At 41.0% G+C, this 21560-nt stretch overlaps 1 protein-coding gene across 2 annotated transcripts in view; it reads left to right on the top strand.

Annotated features, from left to right (window-relative positions):
• Positions 1-20092, top strand: part of NEDD1 (NEDD1 gamma-tubulin ring complex targeting factor) — a 30261-nt gene extending 10169 nt beyond the window's left edge. For both annotated transcript variants that reach the window (XM_079991911.1, XM_079991910.1), the window contains 12 exons: positions 1489-1605; positions 3187-3327; positions 6561-6790; positions 7926-8127; positions 8733-8922; positions 11280-11405; positions 11744-11791; positions 12085-12308; positions 12811-12958; positions 13433-13589; positions 16253-16319; positions 17517-20092. In XM_079991911.1, the coding sequence (XP_079848037.1) occupies positions 1489-1605; positions 3187-3327; positions 6561-6790; positions 7926-8127; positions 8733-8922; positions 11280-11405; positions 11744-11791; positions 12085-12308; positions 12811-12958; positions 13433-13589; positions 16253-16319; positions 17517-17621 (1755 nt within the window). In that variant the 3' untranslated portion in view covers positions 17622-20092. The remainder of the gene's footprint in view (positions 1-1488; positions 1606-3186; positions 3328-6560; positions 6791-7925; positions 8128-8732; positions 8923-11279; positions 11406-11743; positions 11792-12084; positions 12309-12810; positions 12959-13432; positions 13590-16252; positions 16320-17516) is intronic.
• The last annotated feature ends 1468 nt before the right edge of the window (positions 20093-21560 follow it).

The following is a 21560-nucleotide window of genomic DNA, read 5'->3' as shown; positions in this document are numbered from 1 at the left end:
CTTTTGGAGCATGCTGTTTGCAAATTACATGCAAGCTAAACATGGTGAATTCCTCTTTACCACTTTCCTCTAATTTCATTTTCTCTAACCAGTAATTGATGAAGAGTATTTGCCCTTTTACCTCTTGATTAATATTCACGTGATCAACAGTCATGGGGAGAGTTGGGTCACCCCCAGTCACTTCTCTGCCACATATTCAGGGTTCTGAATTGCACAGGGCACCTTGGCATGTATTGCAGGCTCACAGCTTCAGGCATTTCCCTCCAGCGTATGGAGGTCAGCAGGGCTGGGTGATGGGAAGGAGTCACAGTAGGGGAGTCTAGAAGGCATGGCCCAGCTGTACCCTTCAGTAGAATTAATCACATAAGGGGCAACAAGAAACAGGGCTATAGAGTGCTCTATATTTCATTGACGTGCACAACAAAACTTCATTGAGGCACTCAATCCTGAACATACCGTATTTTTCGCTCTATAGGACGCACTTCCCCCCCTCCAAAAATTGAGGGGAAATGTGTGTGTGTACTATGGAGCGAATGCAGGCTCCTTGGCTTCAGCAATAGCAATGCTAAGCCTCCGAAGCGCAGAGGGAGTGCTCCCTCCGCACTCCAGAGGCTTCGCATTGCTTTCGCGCACTGACCCCTCTCGCTCTCCAGGCTTCAGGGATAGCCGCCTGAAGACTTCCGAGTGCAGCGCAAGTTCCCGCTGCGTTCTGGAGGCTTCAGAAGGCAAGTTCCCGCTGCATTCTGGAGGCTTCAGCTAAAGCCAGTCTTGCTCTCCTGGCTTCAGCAAAAGGAACCCAAAGCCTAAGGAGCGCAGCAGGAACTTGCGCTGCGTTCGGAAAGCACGCAGACTGTAAGCTGCTTTTAGGGTATGGGGGGGAAATAAGATTTTTTCCCTTGATTTCCCCCTCTAAAAACTAGGTGCGCCCTATGGTCCGGTGCGCCTTATGGAGCGAAAAATACGGTAATATGAATCCCACAGAGGGAAGAGTGGGTCTGTGCTCACTGGCCTCGCTGCCTCTGTTTCATCCCTATCACAAAATGTCTGAATTGGAGACCCTGCCCGACATTCATAGCCTCCTCACATGCTTTAGAACCCTGCCAAATTAAACAGCTGGATAAGAATATTGGTTTTAATGGACCTTGATTGCCAACTCAGGTTGAATACAAAGTGCCCATTTCTTGAATGGGAGGCAGAGGCTTCTGCTGGAGGAAATGGGAAGTGGTTTTTCTAGATTCCCATTGTCATGCCCACTTCCGCATTTTTCCAGAGGGTCTCCCAACATTCTGGACTGATTTTTTTAGAGACTACAGGGGAAAAGACGAATTGGTGAAATTCGCTTCCTCAATACTGTACCTTTCTCTGGGTTTGGTTAGGGATTCCATGAGTAGAACTATACACATTTAACAATAACATATCCTACTTTATTGCAAGGTCCCCCAAATGATACTATGTTGATTTCCCCCTTTTTATTCCCCCCCTAACCAGGCAAAACAAACCTGTATAAGTTTGAGTTCTAATTCAATGTATATTGCAAGTGGAGGTGCGGATAGCACTGTAAACATATGGGATTTAAAGTTCAGAAAACTTCACCGAGCTCTTAAGGTAAGACAAAACACTTCCTGCTTTATCTACTTGTCTATTAAATATGACTCTGAAAAAAATACCCCCCCCTCAAAACAAACACTCTAGCTTTGGGTTCTGATCTTTAAAGCCCAAATTTCAACTCAAAATTTTGAATTCCTATCACCATAGGTGTCTGTGCTGGCAGCAGACTTTGTGGACTGTGTTGCTATATAAGGAATATTTTCAAGCTGTCATTTTATTACATTGTATCTCTGAGTGATTATTTGAGTCTTCAGAAACCATGTTATGTGAAGTTGGCAATGAGTGTTGGGGCTGAACACTCCCCTCCGTCCACTTCTCTTGCCCCTCGTGTTGTGTGCTGCTTTCAGTGCGAAGCTCCTTGCTTGTATTAAGCCAGTCTTCTGTTGTGTTTGAAATGGGGAACTCTGGCTTCGTACCGGTTAACAAACCTGAATGTGATTTTCTACAGTTTTCTGTTTTTTTAATCAGTTAATCCTTTTAATCTGTTGATAATCCCTGTGTACCTATGCCACCATAATTATGGAATTTAGTTTCAATGCTAATTTTAGGATTTCTAGCTTTATAGTTGCCAAATGGCAATAAAGCTCCTCTTAAATAACTAGCTTTTATCTGAAAACATAATGCTTTGACATTTATATGTATGCAAATGTAGGATTATCTGGAAGACTGACAGTTCTTAGGTAAATAGCTGAACAAAAATTGTATGTGTTGGAGAAACAGTTGATGTAACTGTGCTATATTGGAATAGCATTTTGTGTATATTGAATCCGGGGAACTTTTGAATACATGAACTCTGTATGAATGAATGTCTTCTTCGGATACATTATTATTAAAAACACTACTTCTATCACTGTAGAATAGGGGTAGGCAGATGGTAGATTAGATCTCTGGGTGATTTTTGGCTTGATCATATGGGAGATGGTGATCCTTCAGATAGTGGCCTCAAACTGTTCAGCTATTGCAAGTTTGAATACTCTACCATGTGAAGGAGTTGCATGTTAGGGGGAACATTGGATTAGGCTAGGCTTTGCCTGATGTGCTGGCTTTTCATTGCCAGAGTTGTCAGTCTGTTGGATTTCATACCCGACCTGCAGCAGAAGGTCCCAGAGCAGGTGGCAACAATATAGACATGCTAGATTAAAATCAATTGAAACAATTCAATTCTTGATGTGGGGGATTCATTTGTGGGATTAGCCCATCTTCCCATTGTACAAAGTTGTGCCTTTCCCCCTTAGACGTGCAGGTCAGAGTCTTAGTCCTGCTGGGTCTTTTAATTTTTGATACCAACCTTTGCAGACTGAGCCAGTTACAAATCGAAATATGAACTTTTTAACTGATAGGCTTCTGGAATAGAATATAACCAAACACATGGAAGTTAGCTGGGTCCATTGTCAGCTGCTGCTTTGTAAAGCCCTAAAAATGTGAGAGAGACAAAGCTGGATTAGTCTGTGTGGCTTGAATACTTGTATTACTTTAAACCTGACAGAACAAGAGAGGTTAAAAGGATAACTACTTTTTTTAAAAAACAAGAAAACCAATTACAACTGACTAATATTTGCATTTTCTTATCTTCTTTAGGATCACAAAGATGAAATAACTTCTGTAACATTTAATTGGAATGATTGCTATATCGCTTCGGGGTCTATGAGCGGTGAAATTATCCTGCATAGTCTTACTACGAATTTATCCAGCACTCCATTTGGCTTTGGCAGCAGTCAGGTAAAGTGTCTGTGGAATGTGGTTCCAATGGTGCCGTTGCAGTGTCTCATACAAGTGATGGTTGGGTCTAACCATTTGCAATTAGATTTATAACTAATTGTCTCTCCACCAGATATTTGTTCTGTACCCCCAATAACTTCCATACTTGGGCTGCAATCCTATGCACACTTAAAGGTAAAGGTAAAGGTACCCCTGCCCGTACGGGCCAGTCTTGACAGACTCTGGGGTTGTGCGCCCATCTCACTTAAGAGGCCAGGGGCCAGCGCTGTCCGGAGACACTTCCGGGTCACGTGGCCAGCGTGACATCGCTGCTCTGGCCAGAGCCAGAGCCAGAGCCAGAGCCGCACACGGAAACGCCGTTTACCTTCCCGCTGGTAAGCGGTCCCTATTTATCTACTTGCACCCGGAGGTGCTTTCGAACTGCTAGGTTGGCAGGCGCTGGGACCGAGCAGCGGGAGCGCACCCCGCCGCAGGGATTCGAACCGCCGACCTTTCGATCAGCAAGCCCTAGGCGCTGAGGCTTTAACCCACAGCGCCACCTGCGTCCCCTACCTATGCACACTTACCTGGTAGTAAAACTTTCCCCGCCGAGTAACAAGGCATAGCATTTGGCTGTTGGCATTTCAGGAAGCCCATGCTAAACTTGTGTATTGAACTTGAGCTGCCCAACCCCACCCCCCAACCTTCCACTTCTGCAGTATACTGTACAAGCAGTTCCTCTATCCCTGACGTAGAACCTTTGTCCATGCTACACAGTGGATTGCTGTGGAACTGGGTCTTTTCATGTGGCACAACCTCTTGATCATCTCTTGCACATCTGATTGAACTTATGTGTCATGGCAAAGTGGGTTATCGGAGTCGGGATAGACTTGCAAGTCCTTGCAAGGAAATAGGACTTTAAGGGTGAAACCTTTACTCCTATTCTTGATTTTAAAAATAAATAAGTAAATAAATTTACTTACATCCTGTTCTTTCCCATTGGTTCAGAACAGCTTATAGCAGTGTTAATATCTGAGATTTTAAAACTCAAGTAACTATTAATGTGAACATGGGCCTGGTTGCATTTCTCCTTGCTGTCTCCTTGAATAGTTTTATTGCTGGCACAGCTTGGTCATAGCCACATTTCAGTGCTGATGTTGAAAAGCAATAAAAATATATATTTTTTAATGAATGTGCTTGGGTTTTCTTATTAGAATTTCTAGCAGGTTGGACAAGTTAAGTGTCACACATACTGAGGGTTGCAAATGGTAGCATTGTATTCATTGGAAGCAAAAGCCAACTTTTCAAAAGCTCTGTTTTTGATTCATTGTTATCATCCATCAGTTATATTGATGCAAACTTCTTCTTAATAGTCAGTTTGCTCTTTTTTAAAAAGCCACCTCGTTGCAGAGCTAATAAAGTTGTCATAGCTGTGCTTTATGTGTGGCTTATTTGGGAAACTCTCTCTGACAGTTATTGATGGACAACGTGCCGTGGGTTAAAGACCAAAGCAATGAAAGCGGGGTGGGGGGTGGAGGAGGATGAGGATCTGAGCTGCAGTGATAAGATGCTGAAAACCTTACAGCTGAGTTGCATTGACTGTTATTTCCTGCTATTTACTTTGCCATTTGTAGCTTTTCACTACATGCTGCTGAGGAAAGATTGGGTTGCTCTTTAAACCTTGAGGAATATTAATGTAAAATATAGGGAGCAATGTAATTTACAGTGAAGTCGGATAGGTTTATGGTAGAATAGCAAAACAGGGTTTAAATATTGCCTATTACATAAACCATATAGCACTAATGAAAACAATGCAGTCCTTTATTTGTATGGGATAATGTCAGAAGCATTAAAATATCTCATTTCTTTCTGACTACCACCTATTTACACATTTCTTTTCCTGAGTGAGTTATTTTACTTAACTGTCATGTGGGACAAAAGAAAGAGAGAGGCAAATGCTTTCCCCTGCCCCTAATTCAAGAGAGGGCCTGTTCTAAATATTGTTTAAACAGACTTCTTAAACAGGCATTCTCTTTTTCTCACATCTATTTTGGAAGTTTAAATACCTGATAGTCATCACCTGGCTTGGTTGGTACATGTTTCTTTGTTAGTCCTTCATGGGGATGTAGAGAAGCTGCAGCAGATTCCTCAAAGATGCATATTTTCCTAGCTACAAAGGCCACATCAAAGGGGCTTTTGGGAGAGGAGTGAGGAAAGGCAAATAAAAGTTTTCTTATTATTGCCTATATGCCTGTGCCTTTTGCGTGTTGCATTGTTTTAAAATGTATATTCAGAGCATGCTAAAAGCCTAATACATTAAGGAACCCATAAGGATTGTTTTTGAAAGTAGATTGTCATGGATTTGAAATTAGGACAGTTATTTAAAGTCTTAACAGTAACAAAGAATGCACACAACTTAAAGCCCATTATTCCATCAATTTCAGGTCTAAAGTATCTTGTTGAATCACAGCTCCACTCTTGAAAACTCTTAATGGTTGAGACTTAAAAAGCTTGGCACTTTGTCAGGATTCAAGTTTCTATTGTTACTGCAAAAATGCCGAGCTTGGAAAAGTTGTTAAATTTTAATTGCATGTCACTCCAGTGAGGCCTGGATGGCAGTCTTGCTGACTAAACATCTGAAATGGCTGTTCTTGTAATAAAGATGTATCGGTGCTGATGCTCACTTAAAGGGTTTCTAGGTGTTACTTTTTCTGTTTCTCACTACTAGATACCATGTCAAATTCAATCTCTTTTGTGGTGGGGGGCTGCACTGCAGGAGTACTTCATAGAGTTGAATCAAAATTGGGGGCTGATTTTTTCACAAATACTTTTGTGCTCGCCCCATTTTTTATATATATTTTTATGACTGCTCCTGCTGCAAAGACAGTCACTCACTGTTTTGTTGTAATGTGCTGAAACTGCCACTGTACCACAAAATGAGCAGCAGGGGTGTGCTGTTTTCCCCCTCCAGTTCCCTGCTCCCCCAATAGATTAGGCTTTATTGCCAGATTTCACCTACGGTAACTGGGTGTTAAGGATGGCAAAGACCTAAAAGTTGTGTAAGTAAGTGATGATATTGCTGCATTTGAAGGTAAGGCTAGTACTAGGATTCCAGTGATGCAGCCTCTTGCCAACTAATTAGCAAAGAGGTTTTTTTTAAAAAAATGTACACAAGTACTGTAGTTTAAATGTATGCATTGGCAAAGCATGCCATCACTTTTAACATATGCAAATGTGTTTTCTTTCTTTTTCAGCCCATTCGGCACTTGAAATATTCCCCCTTTAAGAAAGCATTATTGGGTAGTGTTTCCGACAGTGGGGCTGTAACTCTGTGGGATGTCAACAGTCAAGCCCCATATCATAACTTCGAAAGTGCTCATAAAGCTCCAGCCTATGAAATCTGTTTTTCTCCCATCAGTGAGCTGCTACTTGTAACTGTAGGTCTGGATAAAAGAATCATTCTCTATGACACCACAAGTAAAAAGTATGTATACCTTTGTCAGAATATTATCTGTTGACCGAATTCTGTGTGCTTTTCAGTGGTATAAAAAGGAATTTATGGCATACTATTATATATTTTGTGAAGCACTGCTGATCAACAAACAAATAAAAATAAAGCCAGTCTACTGAGGCTTGATTTGGTCTCCTTTTAATTGATTGAGGCAACTGGAACATTTAGCATTTCTTCACAAAAATGGTTAGGTGTGGAACTTTTAACGTGCCACAAGGTTTGGTTTTGTGAAAGTAATATTTGGAGTGTGCTTCTTAATGGTGGAAAGCAATTTGTGTGTGGTTGTCTTAGTTACTGAATTGCTTGTATTAAAACTGATGGAGTCCTTCTGCTTGACTTGAAAGCTTTCTTATTTCGTACACACACCTTTCATGAGAGGTGTCTAAAATTGAGACATTTTGACATTTTAATGGTTGTAGTTTGCAAAAGTCTCTTTATTGCATCTGCAGAGCCAGTATATGAGCCACAGGGAAAATGCCAAAACCCACTGTTGAGCAATACCTTTAGTAGGACCAACCAAAGTTTGCAAATAAGGGAGCAAGCTCTCAAGATCTCCAGAATTCTTCATTGGGCTGGATGTCCTCATTGCGGGTATTCCTCTTGCCTTCCTTGGCCTGCCAGAGTTGGGCATCCAAAGCAGAGGGAGCCCTGACTCCTCCAAAGAACAAGAGGATACTTGAAAGGGGGACAGTCCCACAGGGAGCTGTTTGACACTGGCAGCAGTTTCCTTCCTACCTACACACTTGAATTCTTGTCATGTTTGAGGAAAGGGGACATCCATTAGCAATGTGTGTATCTGCTTGAAGAATGTAGTTTTATGTATTGTATTAACTTAAACATAACATTGGGAAATAAGCAGAACTAAAATTACAGTGTGGTATAATAGTGTTGGCTTTGGGTTTAAGTCTTAGCTTAGCCGTGAAGCCCACTGAGTAATATTGGGCCAGACACTACCTTTTAGTCTAACCTGGCCAATAGCTAAGTGAAGAGTTAATGAAAAATAACTATTCTTTTGGAAACTGTAAATAAAATTGTGGCTGTCCTTTCTCTCTCCCCCCCCCCCCCCGCCCTTCTCGGGTGTTCAACATGTTTCTTCGTCACAAAAAAGGCAGCTAAAGACTTTAGTAGCAGAATCTCCTCTAACTGCAGTAGAATTCATGCCTGAAGGAACTTCCTTGGTGGTTGGATCTTCTCGTGGAAAGATATACCATTATGACCTAAGAAAACTGTCCGCACCTGTGAAATCAGTCAGTGCTCACAAAACCTCTGTGAAATGCATAACACTACAGTGCTCTAACAACTTTTCAAGGGTAAATGTCTTGTGCTTTTAGTGTATAAGTGTAGGTTAAAACGGAAATAAGATGTGCCTAATTATGATCAATATATGCCAAAGCACACAAGATGGCATGTTTGTGCTAAGCCCTGTATCACTTTTCCATTGTAATTGTAGTTAGAATTGTATACAACTGACCCTTTTTTCAAAGCTTGATGGCTCTGTCTACTTAACACACATCTATTTGAGTGCTCTATTCGCCCCCCCCCCCGCTCCCAATACAGTGGACCCTCCAGCTATGAACTTAATTTGTTCCGGGGGTCCGTCCGCAACCTGAAAAGTCCGTATCCAGAGGTGCTGCTTCTGTGTAGAATCACAAATTAAGTGATAGAGCGCTTCTGCGCAGACTGCGTCTGTGCATGCAGAAGTATACATTTCTGGGTTTGCCGTGTTCGCAACCCAAAGTTTACGTATCCGGAGGGATACATAAGTAGAGGTACAACTGTATTATAAATGGTGTCTGCTATTTTTGGGATTAGAGTCCTATCAGAAGCAGTATTAGAAGAAAGTTGTAACTTAGTACTTGACTGTCCTTTTCCCCTTCAGAGTAGAGCACTTCTGACTAACTTATTTCTGTTTCAGTCTAGCCTTAAGTCATCCTTGACTAAGCAGGCCTGCAAAAGATCTGATATCAAAACAACAAGCAATACTGGAGGGATTCAGAATGCTGGCATGATCAAAAACGTTACTCCTAACATGCCTGCCACGTTCCTGTCCCCATCCTTGCCAACAGCTGAAGTTAAAGGAGCTGATGCCATTCAGGATAAATCTGGTAAAAAGATGCCAGCACTTGTGAGAATCATGAAGGAGGGAAATACGAAAATACCAATTGTTGCCATTTTAAGAATTGCTTAATTGGTCCTTTATTTTATTTCTTTACTTACAGTATTTATTGGGTGGTATACATTTTTTAAAAAAGCAAATTCTTAAAATTTAAAAATGCAATATAGGGAAAATTAAAACCAAGTTATAATAATATTGGAATAAACCCAGCAACAGAGAAAACAGGAGCACCCAAAGTCTAAAACTGAGCTCCCCAGTGTGGCATATGTGGGTACATTCAGCCACCCTGTTTGGTGCCTGCAAAGGCCTCCTGCTCCTCCAAATGTTTAAATTTTTTTTTTTTGGGGGGGGGGGGAAGGGTTGTTTGGATCATGGCATCTGCTCTTTTGGTCTATTTTGTTTGTTTTGGGGTTGGAGTGGAGAGATTTTAAACACTGCCAGTTTTTCTTCTGTGAAAAGGGCATTTTGAAGTATCCACAATAGTGTTCTAGATCTCTAAAAAGTGCCCCCAGGCCCAAAATGTTGCGGACCAAAGTACTGAGAAAATAAAGTCTTCACCTGGTGCCAAAAAGAAGCTCAACACTGTGACCTGAGGTCCAGCGCTGAGGGCCTTCTGGCGGTTCCCTCACTGCGAGAAGCGAAGTTACAGGGAACCAGGCAGAGGGCCTTGTCGGTAGTGGCACCCGCCCTGTGGAGTGTCCTCCCATCAGATGTCAAGGAAATAAACAACTATCTGACTTTTAGAAGACATCTGAAGGCAGCCCTATTTATGGAAGTTTTTAATGTTTGCAGTCTTATTCTGTATTTAATGTTCTGTTGGTAGCTGCCCAGAATGGCTGGGGAAACTCAGCCAGATGGGCGGGGTATAATTATTATTATTATTATTATTATTATTATTATTATTATTATTACCACCACCTATGTAGAGGATATTCTGCAACTGGGGTGCCAGTCATACTATTATTCTCCTTTATTTAAGATACTTACAATAGCCACCCACTTCCTCTCATTTGGTGGGGTGCATTCAGAGAAGGGTCTCTTAGGGTCCAGGCAGGCATATATGGTTGGAGAAGATCATCTAAGCAACCTGGCTCCATACCCAGGTATTGGCTCAGCACACCCACTGCCTCACCTGAAAAGGAGTTGAAAAGGAGAGAGAAAACTGCATGTTGTACACCTGTTGGTGATGCCTCAGTCCTCACCTCTGGATTTTCTATTTGAGTCATTTACTTTGGATGTTAAATAGCATGGTGATAAAAATATCCCCGTGGAGCCCATAGCATAATTGCCAATGGGTACAGCAATATCCTGCCCCCTCTAGCACCACTTTTTGGAATCCGCTATCCAGGTATCAGTAGAACCACTGTGAGACAGTATCTCCAACACTGAACCAGACAGCTTTTTCAGAAGGATGCCATGGCTGATAACACTGAAAGCCACTGAGGGGGCCAAGAGGACCAGGGTTATACTCTTCCTATCCTTCTCTTGGCAGAGTTCATCCCAAAGGGCACCCAGAATACAGACTTGGAAAGCTCAAGCCATGTGTTCATTCATCGTTGCTAGCGACTGACTTAAGTTTTCCCCCAGACCACTGCACAAGTGACTGAAATAAAGATGAAGAACGTGATTCTAGATCTTAACTATTTTATAAAAACATTTAAAAATATCTGTATGTTGTGATCCTTTTCGGTACATATAAAACATTCAATTAAGTGTGATGCTTTCTCACTAAGCTCAAGCTGACAGCTTAATCTGTCTTGATGAATGGAGTTCATACCTGTTCACCTCCTTGTGGAAATGTGAGTGGGAGTTCTGTCAAGCACTTTGGGTGCCAAATTGAAGTAAAGCTATCTTTATTGCTAGGTAATGCTAGCATTAAAGCTTAAGGCGGAATCCTCTTATCGCAGTTTTGGAGGATAGGGTGCTGCTGAGTAATTTTATTGTCCACACAGTTAATGTGATAAAACAACAGGTTTTGTTGTACCTTAGTGTGTTTGCTAGACCTGTTGTCAGAGGCTTATTGATAATGGCAGTAGCTTTTACTTCCTTCCAAATCCTTGACATCTTCCCTCAGAACCAAATTCTATTGGTTCCTATGGGACTTGTTTCCAGTTTATTTATTGGCAGCCTTCTACCTTTTTAAAGCTTCTTTTAGGGTGCTTAAATACCCTGGCTGAACTATATTAAACTTGTCTTGTTCTTCCTGTAGGACTCTTCTATGCATAAACATTTATGTTGCTCATGGAACTAGAAAGTGCTGGTGTCTAATAGATTTTGTGAAGTAAACTTAATTTGTCATTTAAAATGACTCTCTTATTCAGGATAATGGATGTGTTCCTCTTCTAGGATTCCCACGCAGCTGCAGTTTGGATGTAATTCCTTCCAAAGAAATTGATCATGGGAATACTTCTAATCCAGCTGATGATTTGGGGAGAAATAGTTTAGGTGACTTGTTCTCTCCACTTCGAGATGGTAAGTTGACATTGGAAAAAGATTGTATAGATACATGTGCTGGAAAGGACTCCATCCTATTACATCCTGCAGTTAAGACCCTTAATGCTTGCAGTCATGCCCATCCTATATAGAGCATATGCTATTAAAATAAAATAAAATATTATAGCCAAATTAATAAGGTGCCTCTTTAGATAGTGGTCAGTCATAATCCCCAAACCATGCCTACTGTATTAAAAAACTTAAGCAGTAATTGTTTACTGTTTGAACAAAAGATCAGGTAGAACTGTTACTCAGATTCTACCTGTATAGGATTTCCCTCCCTTTTTACAGTCAGTATTTATTGCTTTGTCCTATAGATGTTGCAGTTTGTAAAACAAGTGAAGATGTTCCCGGAAAGAGTGATGGTAAGCACTTACTGTAGTACATTTTTAGTATCTCTTGAGGGCCCAGCCTGACACTAAATTGGTTTAATGCTACAGGAAATCAGAATAAGTAGCAATAAATGAAGGTAAGTAAAAACAAACTGGGGCGTGGGGTGTAATATTTGCTACACTGTGCATGCTAAACCTGTGTTCAGGAAACATTCTTGGTTGAAACAGTACAAATATATAATCCTTTAAAATATAAAGTGGTATGGAAATGAAACGAATAAAATAATAAAAAATACACAAGTGTGTGACTTTGCTTTTCATTCTAGGTATGGATTTTCAGCCTTACCTTTCCAGTCTGGATTTTCTTTCCCAGTTCAGCACTGCATTGCCTGTAAGAAAAAATCCAGCAGGATCTGGCCCACAAGTAATGCATTCTAGTCCACTTAATATATTTGTTGGCTCTCCTATCAAAGAGGATGATGAGAATCCAGATGTTGATGCTAAGAAAACTAATCATGGAAGACAAGAGTCCAGAGAACATTTCAAACAGGTAATGCTGTAATTCTAATTGCCTGTGACTTGAGCTGTCTGCTTTGCATTTTTGTTTGTTGTTTCTGCTTTTTGCTGCGTAGAAACATGCATATGTTGGATAGTAGTGCCTTCTAGGCGTGGGCTGTTTGCTTCCTAACCATAGTCATGAGATTAGGAGCACCGTAATGCATGCAAATCCCCCCACCCCCTTTCAGTTTTGGGGTGTTAGGAGAGGGATAGTGCTTCTTGCAGGGGACACGTCATGCTTCTTCTGGGGTAGCTTATCTACCTTTGGTCTCCACTCTGCACTCAGCTCTCACCTGTGACTCCTAGAAGCTGCAGCTTGGGGTGGATTGAGATAATAAGCTTTCTCCCATCTTTAAACAGCTTTTGTTGTTGCTGATTTTGATTGTCCCAAAGGGCCCAGCACATGACTGAGTGTACTACTTATCAGGCAAGAAATGTTTATATTTGTGGGGCTGTGTTGGCTTTCACATTTATTTTCCCCCTTCTGTACAAAGTTGAGTTCCTCCAGCTCTGAGTTTACAAGTATGAATACCTCCCCGTTGGCCAACATAATCAGGAGTCCTGATCCCCGAGAGAGGCTTATTAAGAACCTTCAGGCACAACTGACCTATGAATCGCCAGTGAACGGTCCTACCTCAGCAAGTAGGTCTAAATCTCACCTTTCTGTTATGGAACACAATCAACTGGCTAATGACTTGGCATCCTGGGTGAATGTAATGGGAGTGCAACAGTCTCTAAATATTTTTTGAATATATAAAATTTATGATGTACTACTGAATAAAAATGTAGCATAATCTAATATTTCTGTCTTTGTGCACATGGTGTACTCTGCCAATTAGTTTGCGTAATTTTCCGGGAATGGTCTTCAATCACTCCAGCACTTCAATCGCATTTCCAGTCATGCGTCTGCTTTTAAATTCTTAAATCCCAGCACTTATGAACAGTCAAGAACTTAACGTTTTCATTTCATAAATATAGGTGGTGATTAGAAATAATGTGACTTGTGTGCTGTGGTGTGCCCATCTTGCCTGTTTATATAGTAGTTGTCTGTATCTTTTTGGGTCCCCTTTTCTTGCCCCAAGTTAAAATGAAATGCTCATACTTTACTTTGCGTAGCTTCAAAGATAACTTCTTCTGTTACTGCTGGAGTTGCCAATTCGCTATCGGAAAAAATAGCAGACACTCTTGGAAGCAGCAGATTGAATGCACCTTTATCATCCGTTCAAATTCATTTCATTCAGAATATGATACAAGAAACTCTGGATAACTTCAGGTAAGTTGAGTTGTATCGACACTTTGACTATAGTTATCAGTTTATAAAGCCTGAGCAAAATAATAATTTTAGCGGAGCCCGACAACGAGATGTTGCAGTGTATCTCTGGAGTGTGTGGGTTACTTGTGGCTGAGGGTGTGTGTGTGAAGAAACAGAAGATACATCAAAGGCACTAATCTCAGCTCTAGCTTGGGTCTGTCTTAAGGAACATCTTCTTTATTTTTGAATATTTAAAAGTGTGTCCAGTTCCCATGCAAGTCAATAGAGCATGAGCTTCATGCAGTCAAATACTAGATTTGGCCAGGGATGAGGTTTGAGAGGATAAGGTGACCTTTGCTGCAACCTGAGAGGTATGGGAGAATTTTGGCAGACTCTGAACCAGCCTCTCCCTTCCTCTGACCTGCAGTATTAACTCTGGGCTGCATTGCAAGCCTGCCTCAAATATGCTGTTTTGACAACAACCCTGTGGTGAATATGAATGCTCCAAATTACTGGCTTCATTCTTCATAGTCTGTGGGTGGCATGGGCCTCTGCAACTCTGACTTAACAAAGAAAAGGTTAGCAGGGTGCTATAAAATTGGCTGGCATTTCAGCATCAAATCAGAAATAGATCAAATGAATATACCTACCAAATATACACTTCAGCATTCTTTCTGCCCCAGGAAAACTAATTGTCTTTGAGTGATTTTAAGAAAGCAGTGGGGTTAGCTCTGGATTTGTGTCTTAAGTGCTTCTCTTGTCATTGTGATGTTCTATGACATCACTATAGCTTTTCTTAGCCTTGTTACTTGTTTATGAGCAAAAACCCCACCACATTTCAGTGTGCTGTTGTAGTACAACTCAATCAGGAAGTAATCAAACTTTTGTATGAATTAATTCAAGAAGTTGGTATTTTAATTCATAAAGCCCCTGGAGTGTGCTGCTCTTGCACATTTTAAACAGCCAGAAAATGGCTTAGATTCTCTTCATCTCGAGTAAATACAATCTGCCACAGAGCAACAGTTTACAGGTGCATCTGTAGGCACATATCATGAAGCTTTTATTGTAAATGAAGAATGTTTGTTGGAATCTGTTCCAATGTGCATCTGGAGCAATTACATTTTCCCAATTTATAATAAAATAAATTTTATAGCAGAAAACACTCAGTGTGTTTCATTTCCTGGAATCTGAAATAGTACATTTTCAGTATTGGTTGACTAATACTACTTGGGTTGTCATCAGATTTCTCCTTTTCTGTTCTTATTGCTAGCCTTGTTTAGCTTTTGCTTATAGCAGAGCATTCTGCTTGCACCTGGTGTTGTGAAACTGGCCATTGCCTCTTGGCTAGAAGGAGTGACTTGTAAAAAAAAGCAAAGGGAGGAGGGGGTTCTAGTACTTTGTCCTTCACTTCCAAAGTTTGTCTCTATTCCATTTACCATAGTCTATAGCAAACAGAAAGGGATGCAGGTGACGCTGTGGTCTAAACCACTGAGCCTCTTGGGCTTGCCAATCAGAAGGTCAGCGGTTCAATTCCCCGCGACTCTCGGTCTCAGCTCCTGCCAAACTAGCAGTTTGAAAGCACGCCAAAAAGTGCAAGTAGATAGATAGGTACCACTCTGGCAGGAAGGTAAATGGTATTTCTGTGTGCTGCTCTGGTTTCGGTGTTCCATTGCACCAGAAGCGGCTTAGTCATGCTGGCCACATGACCCAGAAAAACTGTCTGCGGACAAACGCTGGCTCCCTCGGCCTGTAAAGCAAAATGAGTGCCGCAACCCCAGAGTCGTCTGCGACTGGACTTAACTGTCAGGGGTCCTTTACCTTTTTATAGCAAACAGAGTCTATGGCATTACTGAGTGGTAATCCAAACCCCTGATCTGTTATGCTGGAAGGCATTTAAGTTGATGGTGCCCCTCTGCCTAGCCATGGAGGTTCCGTGTTCTCCCATGTAAATTGTGGGTGGATGGAAGTTACTAGTGGCAGCTGGTGCATATCTCTGAAATGGGGTGTTTTGAGGCAGGATGGGAGTGGAGCTGAGCTACTCAAGAATCTACTGGCTATCAAGCCAGTCTAGCTACTGGCAAGCTGTGGCACTGAGTCCAATATGGGCCTCTCTGCTGCACCAGACCATAGCTGGTGCATCAAAAATAATAAAATATCAGATATTTCAACTGTGCCCTTAACCTTAGATGATTAGATGACCCTTGGGGTCACTTTGAACTCTATACTTCTGTGATCCTATGACTCATTAAGAACCCAGTACAGTGGTACCTTCGGTTACAGACGCCTCAGGTTACAGACTCCGCTAACCCAGAAGTAGTACCTCGGGTTAAGAACTTTACTTGAGGATGAGAACAGAAATGGCGCGGTGGAGGTGCAGGTGCAGCAGGAAGCCCCATTAGCTAAAGTGCTACCTCAGGTTAAGAACAGTTTCAGGTTAAGAACGGACCTCCAGAACGAATTAAGTTCTTAACCTGTGGTACCACTGTACTGGAAATTAATTGGTGCGAAGGTGCTATGCTTTCCCTAATGTCATCTTAGTTCTTGTGGGCCCCAATAAAGATATGGATTATCACTGAATTTCAATGTTTAGTCTTGTCCTGAAAATCACCTTTAATTTAAGAACCAAAGAGAAATGGGTAAACTTGCGAACAGGAATTGAAGGTGCATGGTATTTGTTCCTTCAGGGAAGCCTGCCATCGTGACATTGTGAATTTGCAAGTGGAGATGATCAAACAATTTCACATGCAGCTGGTATGTATAAAATATATACAGAAATGTGCAGATGTTTTAAAAGCATTTCAGCTGAAAACCCTACTCTGGATTGCTTGTTCATTTTAAGATCCTAGAAACAGCAATGAGATTATTGAGAACCTTGGTTTGCTAGGTTTGGAATACTATAATTTTTGCTAAGTGACACTGCAAACTAACTTGCAATCTGTTGTTTCTTAAAAGCTGGGCACAGAATAGTACTGTCTGATGAGTGTAATATCACATACTTGGGGTGGAAGGGAAACTAGATTGCTTTACTGAGAAAGTAGTGCTTGAGACAGATTTCCTACATTCTTGGTGATTGACTTCAAATTTTCAAAGGGGATGGATGGGTGGATAACTTTCTGTGGAAAAATTACAGTGGCCCAGTTTGCATGTCACAATAAGCCATAGTCTGAAAAAGATTGTTTACCATGTACACTGCTCAGTTGCACCCACCCTTTGCCAATGTGAGACACAAACCAGAGAATGTTCCTTCTTGTAGTTTGGAGAGAGAGAACCCATGAGCACTTGTTCACATGTAATGCTAAGCCAGCCACTGTGGGAGGTTTTGCAAAAGCGGGGGGTGGGGGGGTGGGGGAGAGGAACAAGGTGGGTGCAGTTGAGTAGCGTACATGAGCATACTGCTCAATCACAGTAAACCAGAGTTTATTTCAGCCTGTGGCTTGCTATGGCATGTGAACTGGGGCCAATATCTTCTGACCACCTTGATTCCAACATTAAGGTAAAGGTAAAGGTACCCCTGCCCGTACGGGCCAGTCTTGACAGACTCTGGGGTTGTGCGCCCATCTCACTTAAGAGGCCAGGGGCCAGCGCTGTCCGGAGACATTTCCGGGTCACGTGGCCAGCGTGACATCGCTGCTCTGGCGAGCCAGAGCCGCACACGGAAACACCGTTTACCTTCCCGCTGGTAAGCGGTCCCTATTTATCTACTTGCACCCGGAGGTGCTTTCGAACTGCTAGGTTGGCAGGCGCTGGGACCGAGCAGTGGGAGCGCACCCCGCCGCAGGGATTCGAACCGCCGACCTTTCGATCGGCAAGTCCTAGGCGCTGAGGCTTTAACCCACAGCGCCACCTGTGTCCCTGGATTCCAACATTAGTATTCTATATAAAAATGCATAGTCGGGTTTGAAAATCTGTTTCTCTAGTAATGCAATGTTCTGTTCTTTTCCCCTCTAGAATGAAATGCATGCCTTACTTGAAAGATATTCTGTAAACGACGGCTTAGTAGCTGAAATTGAGAGATTACGTGAGGAAAATAAAAGATTGCAAGCCCACTTCTAAAAAGTCTGTGTTCATGCAAGGAAAATGAGTTGAATTTTTTTTATTGTGCTATGGCACACCATATGTCTGACACTTAAGTAGTATGTGTAAACTCAGTGTTTTTCCCAGCACTAAAGAACCGTATTTTAAAATAGAAAAGGCAATAGTTAACTGATTAATACAAAAATATGCACTAATAATGTTTATATCAATGGGTTTTTATGGAAAACTTGAAATACATTGGTTATAAAGAGAGGCTTAACAAGAGTATTAATCAATTTTAGCTATAAACAAAGTGCCTTTTTATAAAGGGAAACTAAATAGGAAATGTATTTTGTATAAGAATTGCTTTGTTCTGATAAATTTATTATGCATTTCAGTTATTTTTTTGCAATGAAGACTTCTATGACAATGTCTTGGTTTTGTTTCCTTTGGCTAGAAAGAACATAAATGTTTCACATGCAGTTTTTATTGTATATTCTCTTTTGCTACTGACTTTTTCCTATAAATGTTACTTTGTAGGTGTTGGATGCAATCTTAGATTTTTGTTACAACTGAGTTGCATATTTACATAATTTAATGGCATACTGATAATTTGTTCCGACTGAATAAACAATTTGTAAAGTTGCATAAACATCCTTGACTAATACCAGTCCTCTGTTTCTGACTTTCAGCTTGGTCCTCAAGCTCTCTTTTTAGCACAGGTCCAGTGAAGTCCTAAGAGTCATGAGAACATCTGTCATTTTACCCAGTCTGCAGTTGTGGTTGGAAAGATATATTTACCATTGTATGACTAGTCAAGAGCAGAAAATCAAAATCATATTCCTATTTGACTCAAACTCTCTTGGCATACTTTTATCTGGCTTCATTTTACCATTTTTGCATTGTAAATTGAGTGCTTACTTTGTGGTTCACATGCAGCCTGTTCAGACAGTAGGCAAACTAATTTTTAAAATGAAAAGTTGTTGCCCTGTGCCATGACAACATTTTGAACAGTCTTTGCAGCTAAGACTGCAGTCATGCCAGCCTTCATTGAAGTAAGTCCCTTTGAGCTTAATGAGACTGACTTCTAGGTAGACATGTCTATAGAATTGCACTGTAAGATTATCATGAACATCTCAAGTTGACCACCAAACTTGGCTTGTCTTCAGAGAATTATCATTAAGGAACAGCCTTAAGCATTTCAACCCAGTTTTTGCTTTGGGAAGGGCTTTAGATTGGGTGGAGGGAATGACCAACCCTTGCAGCCTGGCTTTCTCATCATTGCTGTTCTCTGACGCCATAATTTCTTAGAAGCCCAAAATCTATATTAACAATATCCATAGTGTAATTGTTATGCACATAGTTGCCTTGGGAGGATCTACCCTTAAAGGTAAACAAGTCTACTTGGTAATTTGATGTTCACTAGGACTTACTTCACCCCATTTTTTTAGGATTTCAGGAAGTATGTTGAGGATCATAGCTTCTGCTCTGCTCTTTTTATTTATAAATACTGTGTTGTGAAGGACATTATGAAGCTTGACAACATCCAATAACTTCTGCTGACCATCATGGTCACTCAGTTGTTTGTGAAAGAGGAAGGTGCACTAAATGAAGCTAGCGATGTGTTTCTTGTATGTGTACAGCTAACTGACACAAGATCTCTCTGCCCACGTTTGGGAGATTCCCCTCTCCCATAGCAGCCCAATATGATGCAGGCCCTATAGTTCAGGAGGCCTCCCAGTCCCTAAAAAGCATTTTTCCAGGGGTGCAGAGAGGAGCAAAAGAGAAAAGGTGCCTTCCACTTGTGCTACCGCAAGCTTACTTTTTAAGGTGCCATGCTTTTGTTTTCATGGTAGCAGACTTGACCCTGAGTACTTCCCTGGAATTTTGGAGAAAAGAAACTTTTTGACCCCAGTGTTGGCTGTTCCTTATATTTAGAGGTAACCTTTGACTGTGCAGACTTCCCTTGTTTTCCTACTACGTCATGAAACTATGCAGCAATCATCCAGACCTCAGGGGAGTAATACAGGATTGATGTTCCTAAAACTGAAATTGCCGATGACTATATGCAATTATACCTATGGGAATTACTGTTGAAAGTAAAGCATTTAAGTGCATGATTCAGCTGCAGCTTTGTACAGAAAGAATGCATACTGTTTTGGCAGAGATATAAAACTTTGAGATAGCACACGTCAAAATAGTACTTGTCTTCATTTGCCCTCATTTTAGTATGTAAAGCATTTTAAAGTTTGATGCAAGAGAATTTGTAAGATATACTACTTTGCTTTTGCATGCTGCATAGATCAAAATCAATGGGACATTAAAATGCTAATATGTAGACATAAAATCGAGAAATACCTTTATAGGGGGAGAAACATTGAGTACTTTTAGTTTTAAAACTTTCACAGGAGCACATTAAATGCTTTTGTTTTGGTTTTATGTGTTAAACCTTTGACTTTAGGTGCAATAACATCGAGAATTTAAAATTAAAGCATAAATTTCTGTGTTCAGTTACATGCCTCACCTTTGGCTTGTTATAATTTTCTTTTTCTCTATAATTGGGACATGGAGGTGCTTTTTTGTTCTCATAAACTCTTACGGAAAACTTGGGCTTCACCAGTGGATTTCTTCTTGCATCTCTCTTACAATGCTGATATGCTTCTAGGTTAACCGCTCAGAAGGCAGGCAGAAAGCTTGTTTGCTGCAGAATATGAGATCTTCTCCATTCAAAAGTGAGTGAAAGTTTATGTTTAGAAGCTATTCAGTTTTGAAACAGAATAGCAGTATTCAGTAATTAACATTTTTAGTGTGTTTTGCTGTGATGGCTAATCACACACCTGGAAGATCTGGACCCCACATGAAAGCCAGCCTAAAACAAATGATTAAAATAAGTCGCGGTGAACAGGGCTGCACATTGTTCATACTTGGGTGTATTGACTTCTGTATGCTTATGAGAAAAGATGAGTAGAAGGCATAATGAGGGCTTAATTCACTTAGGTGGACTGGAGCCAGCAGGATGGAAGTGAAGGCAAAGGAACACACTTGCACTCCTCCCTTAACTTCATTCATTCATTTCTTTAAAATTCATGCTGTTTCAGAAACATGTCTAATCCCCCGCCCTCAAAAAAAAGGTTTAAGGATGTTCCTGGGGACTGTCCTTGGTTTGCATCAAAACCACATTGCAACATGACCCTTTTTTGGCTCTACCAACAGAACTGGGCAGTGTCACTGCTGGGCAGTGACAATGGAGGAGGTGGCAGAGTGGCAAGCTCCGACATTGGATCTCCCTCTGAAATCAGAGCCTCTGGACCCTGAGCTACTACCTTCCCAAGGACCATAAGATTAAATCCTTAACCAACTACACACTGCTGGCTTTTAAAATGTCATATCAGTTTATTTTTCAATGTATTACCTACTCTGTTCAGTTTGGGGGCCGATAGCATAAAATGCACTGGCATCTGCCATCAAAATATAACAGTTGGCACTAGTCAGGATTTTTTAAATGATATGTTATAAGTTGTCATATTCAACTTTATCTTTAGAGGAAAATTAGTTTCTATTCCCATGTTTCCTTTTGATAGAAAAGCCATCACGAGACTTTTATCTTGTCAATTCCAGGAGCTGAGAGCTTGAGAGGAAGGGGGTGCATTAATGTAGTGACAACTCTTCTTAAACACATTAGGAGGGACAGGCTCCACAACACATACCATACATGAATTATGCTGTACTTTGGGCCTTTAAACCGAATCATTTTCAGGAAACTCTCAGACTACCTAGTTCCCTTCTTAAACAATTCTATTTTATTCGAACAGAAGAAGATGGATAAAACAATACACGAATCAAAAATAAAGGGGATGTTCATATCAAATGAATTTGTATCTTTGATATGAAAAAGAGGAAATCTGCATCTTGTATAATGATTAAGTTGTCCAGAGTTCTGTAACCTTATGTTCCTTATTGACCAAAATGCCAAATCCC

The sequence above is a fragment of the Podarcis cretensis genome, assembly GCF_951804945.1.
Source record: "Podarcis cretensis genome assembly, chromosome: 10".
Lineage (NCBI taxonomy): Eukaryota > Metazoa > Chordata > Lepidosauria > Squamata > Lacertidae > Podarcis > Podarcis cretensis.
This window is presented reverse-complemented; position numbering and strand designations above follow the sequence as displayed.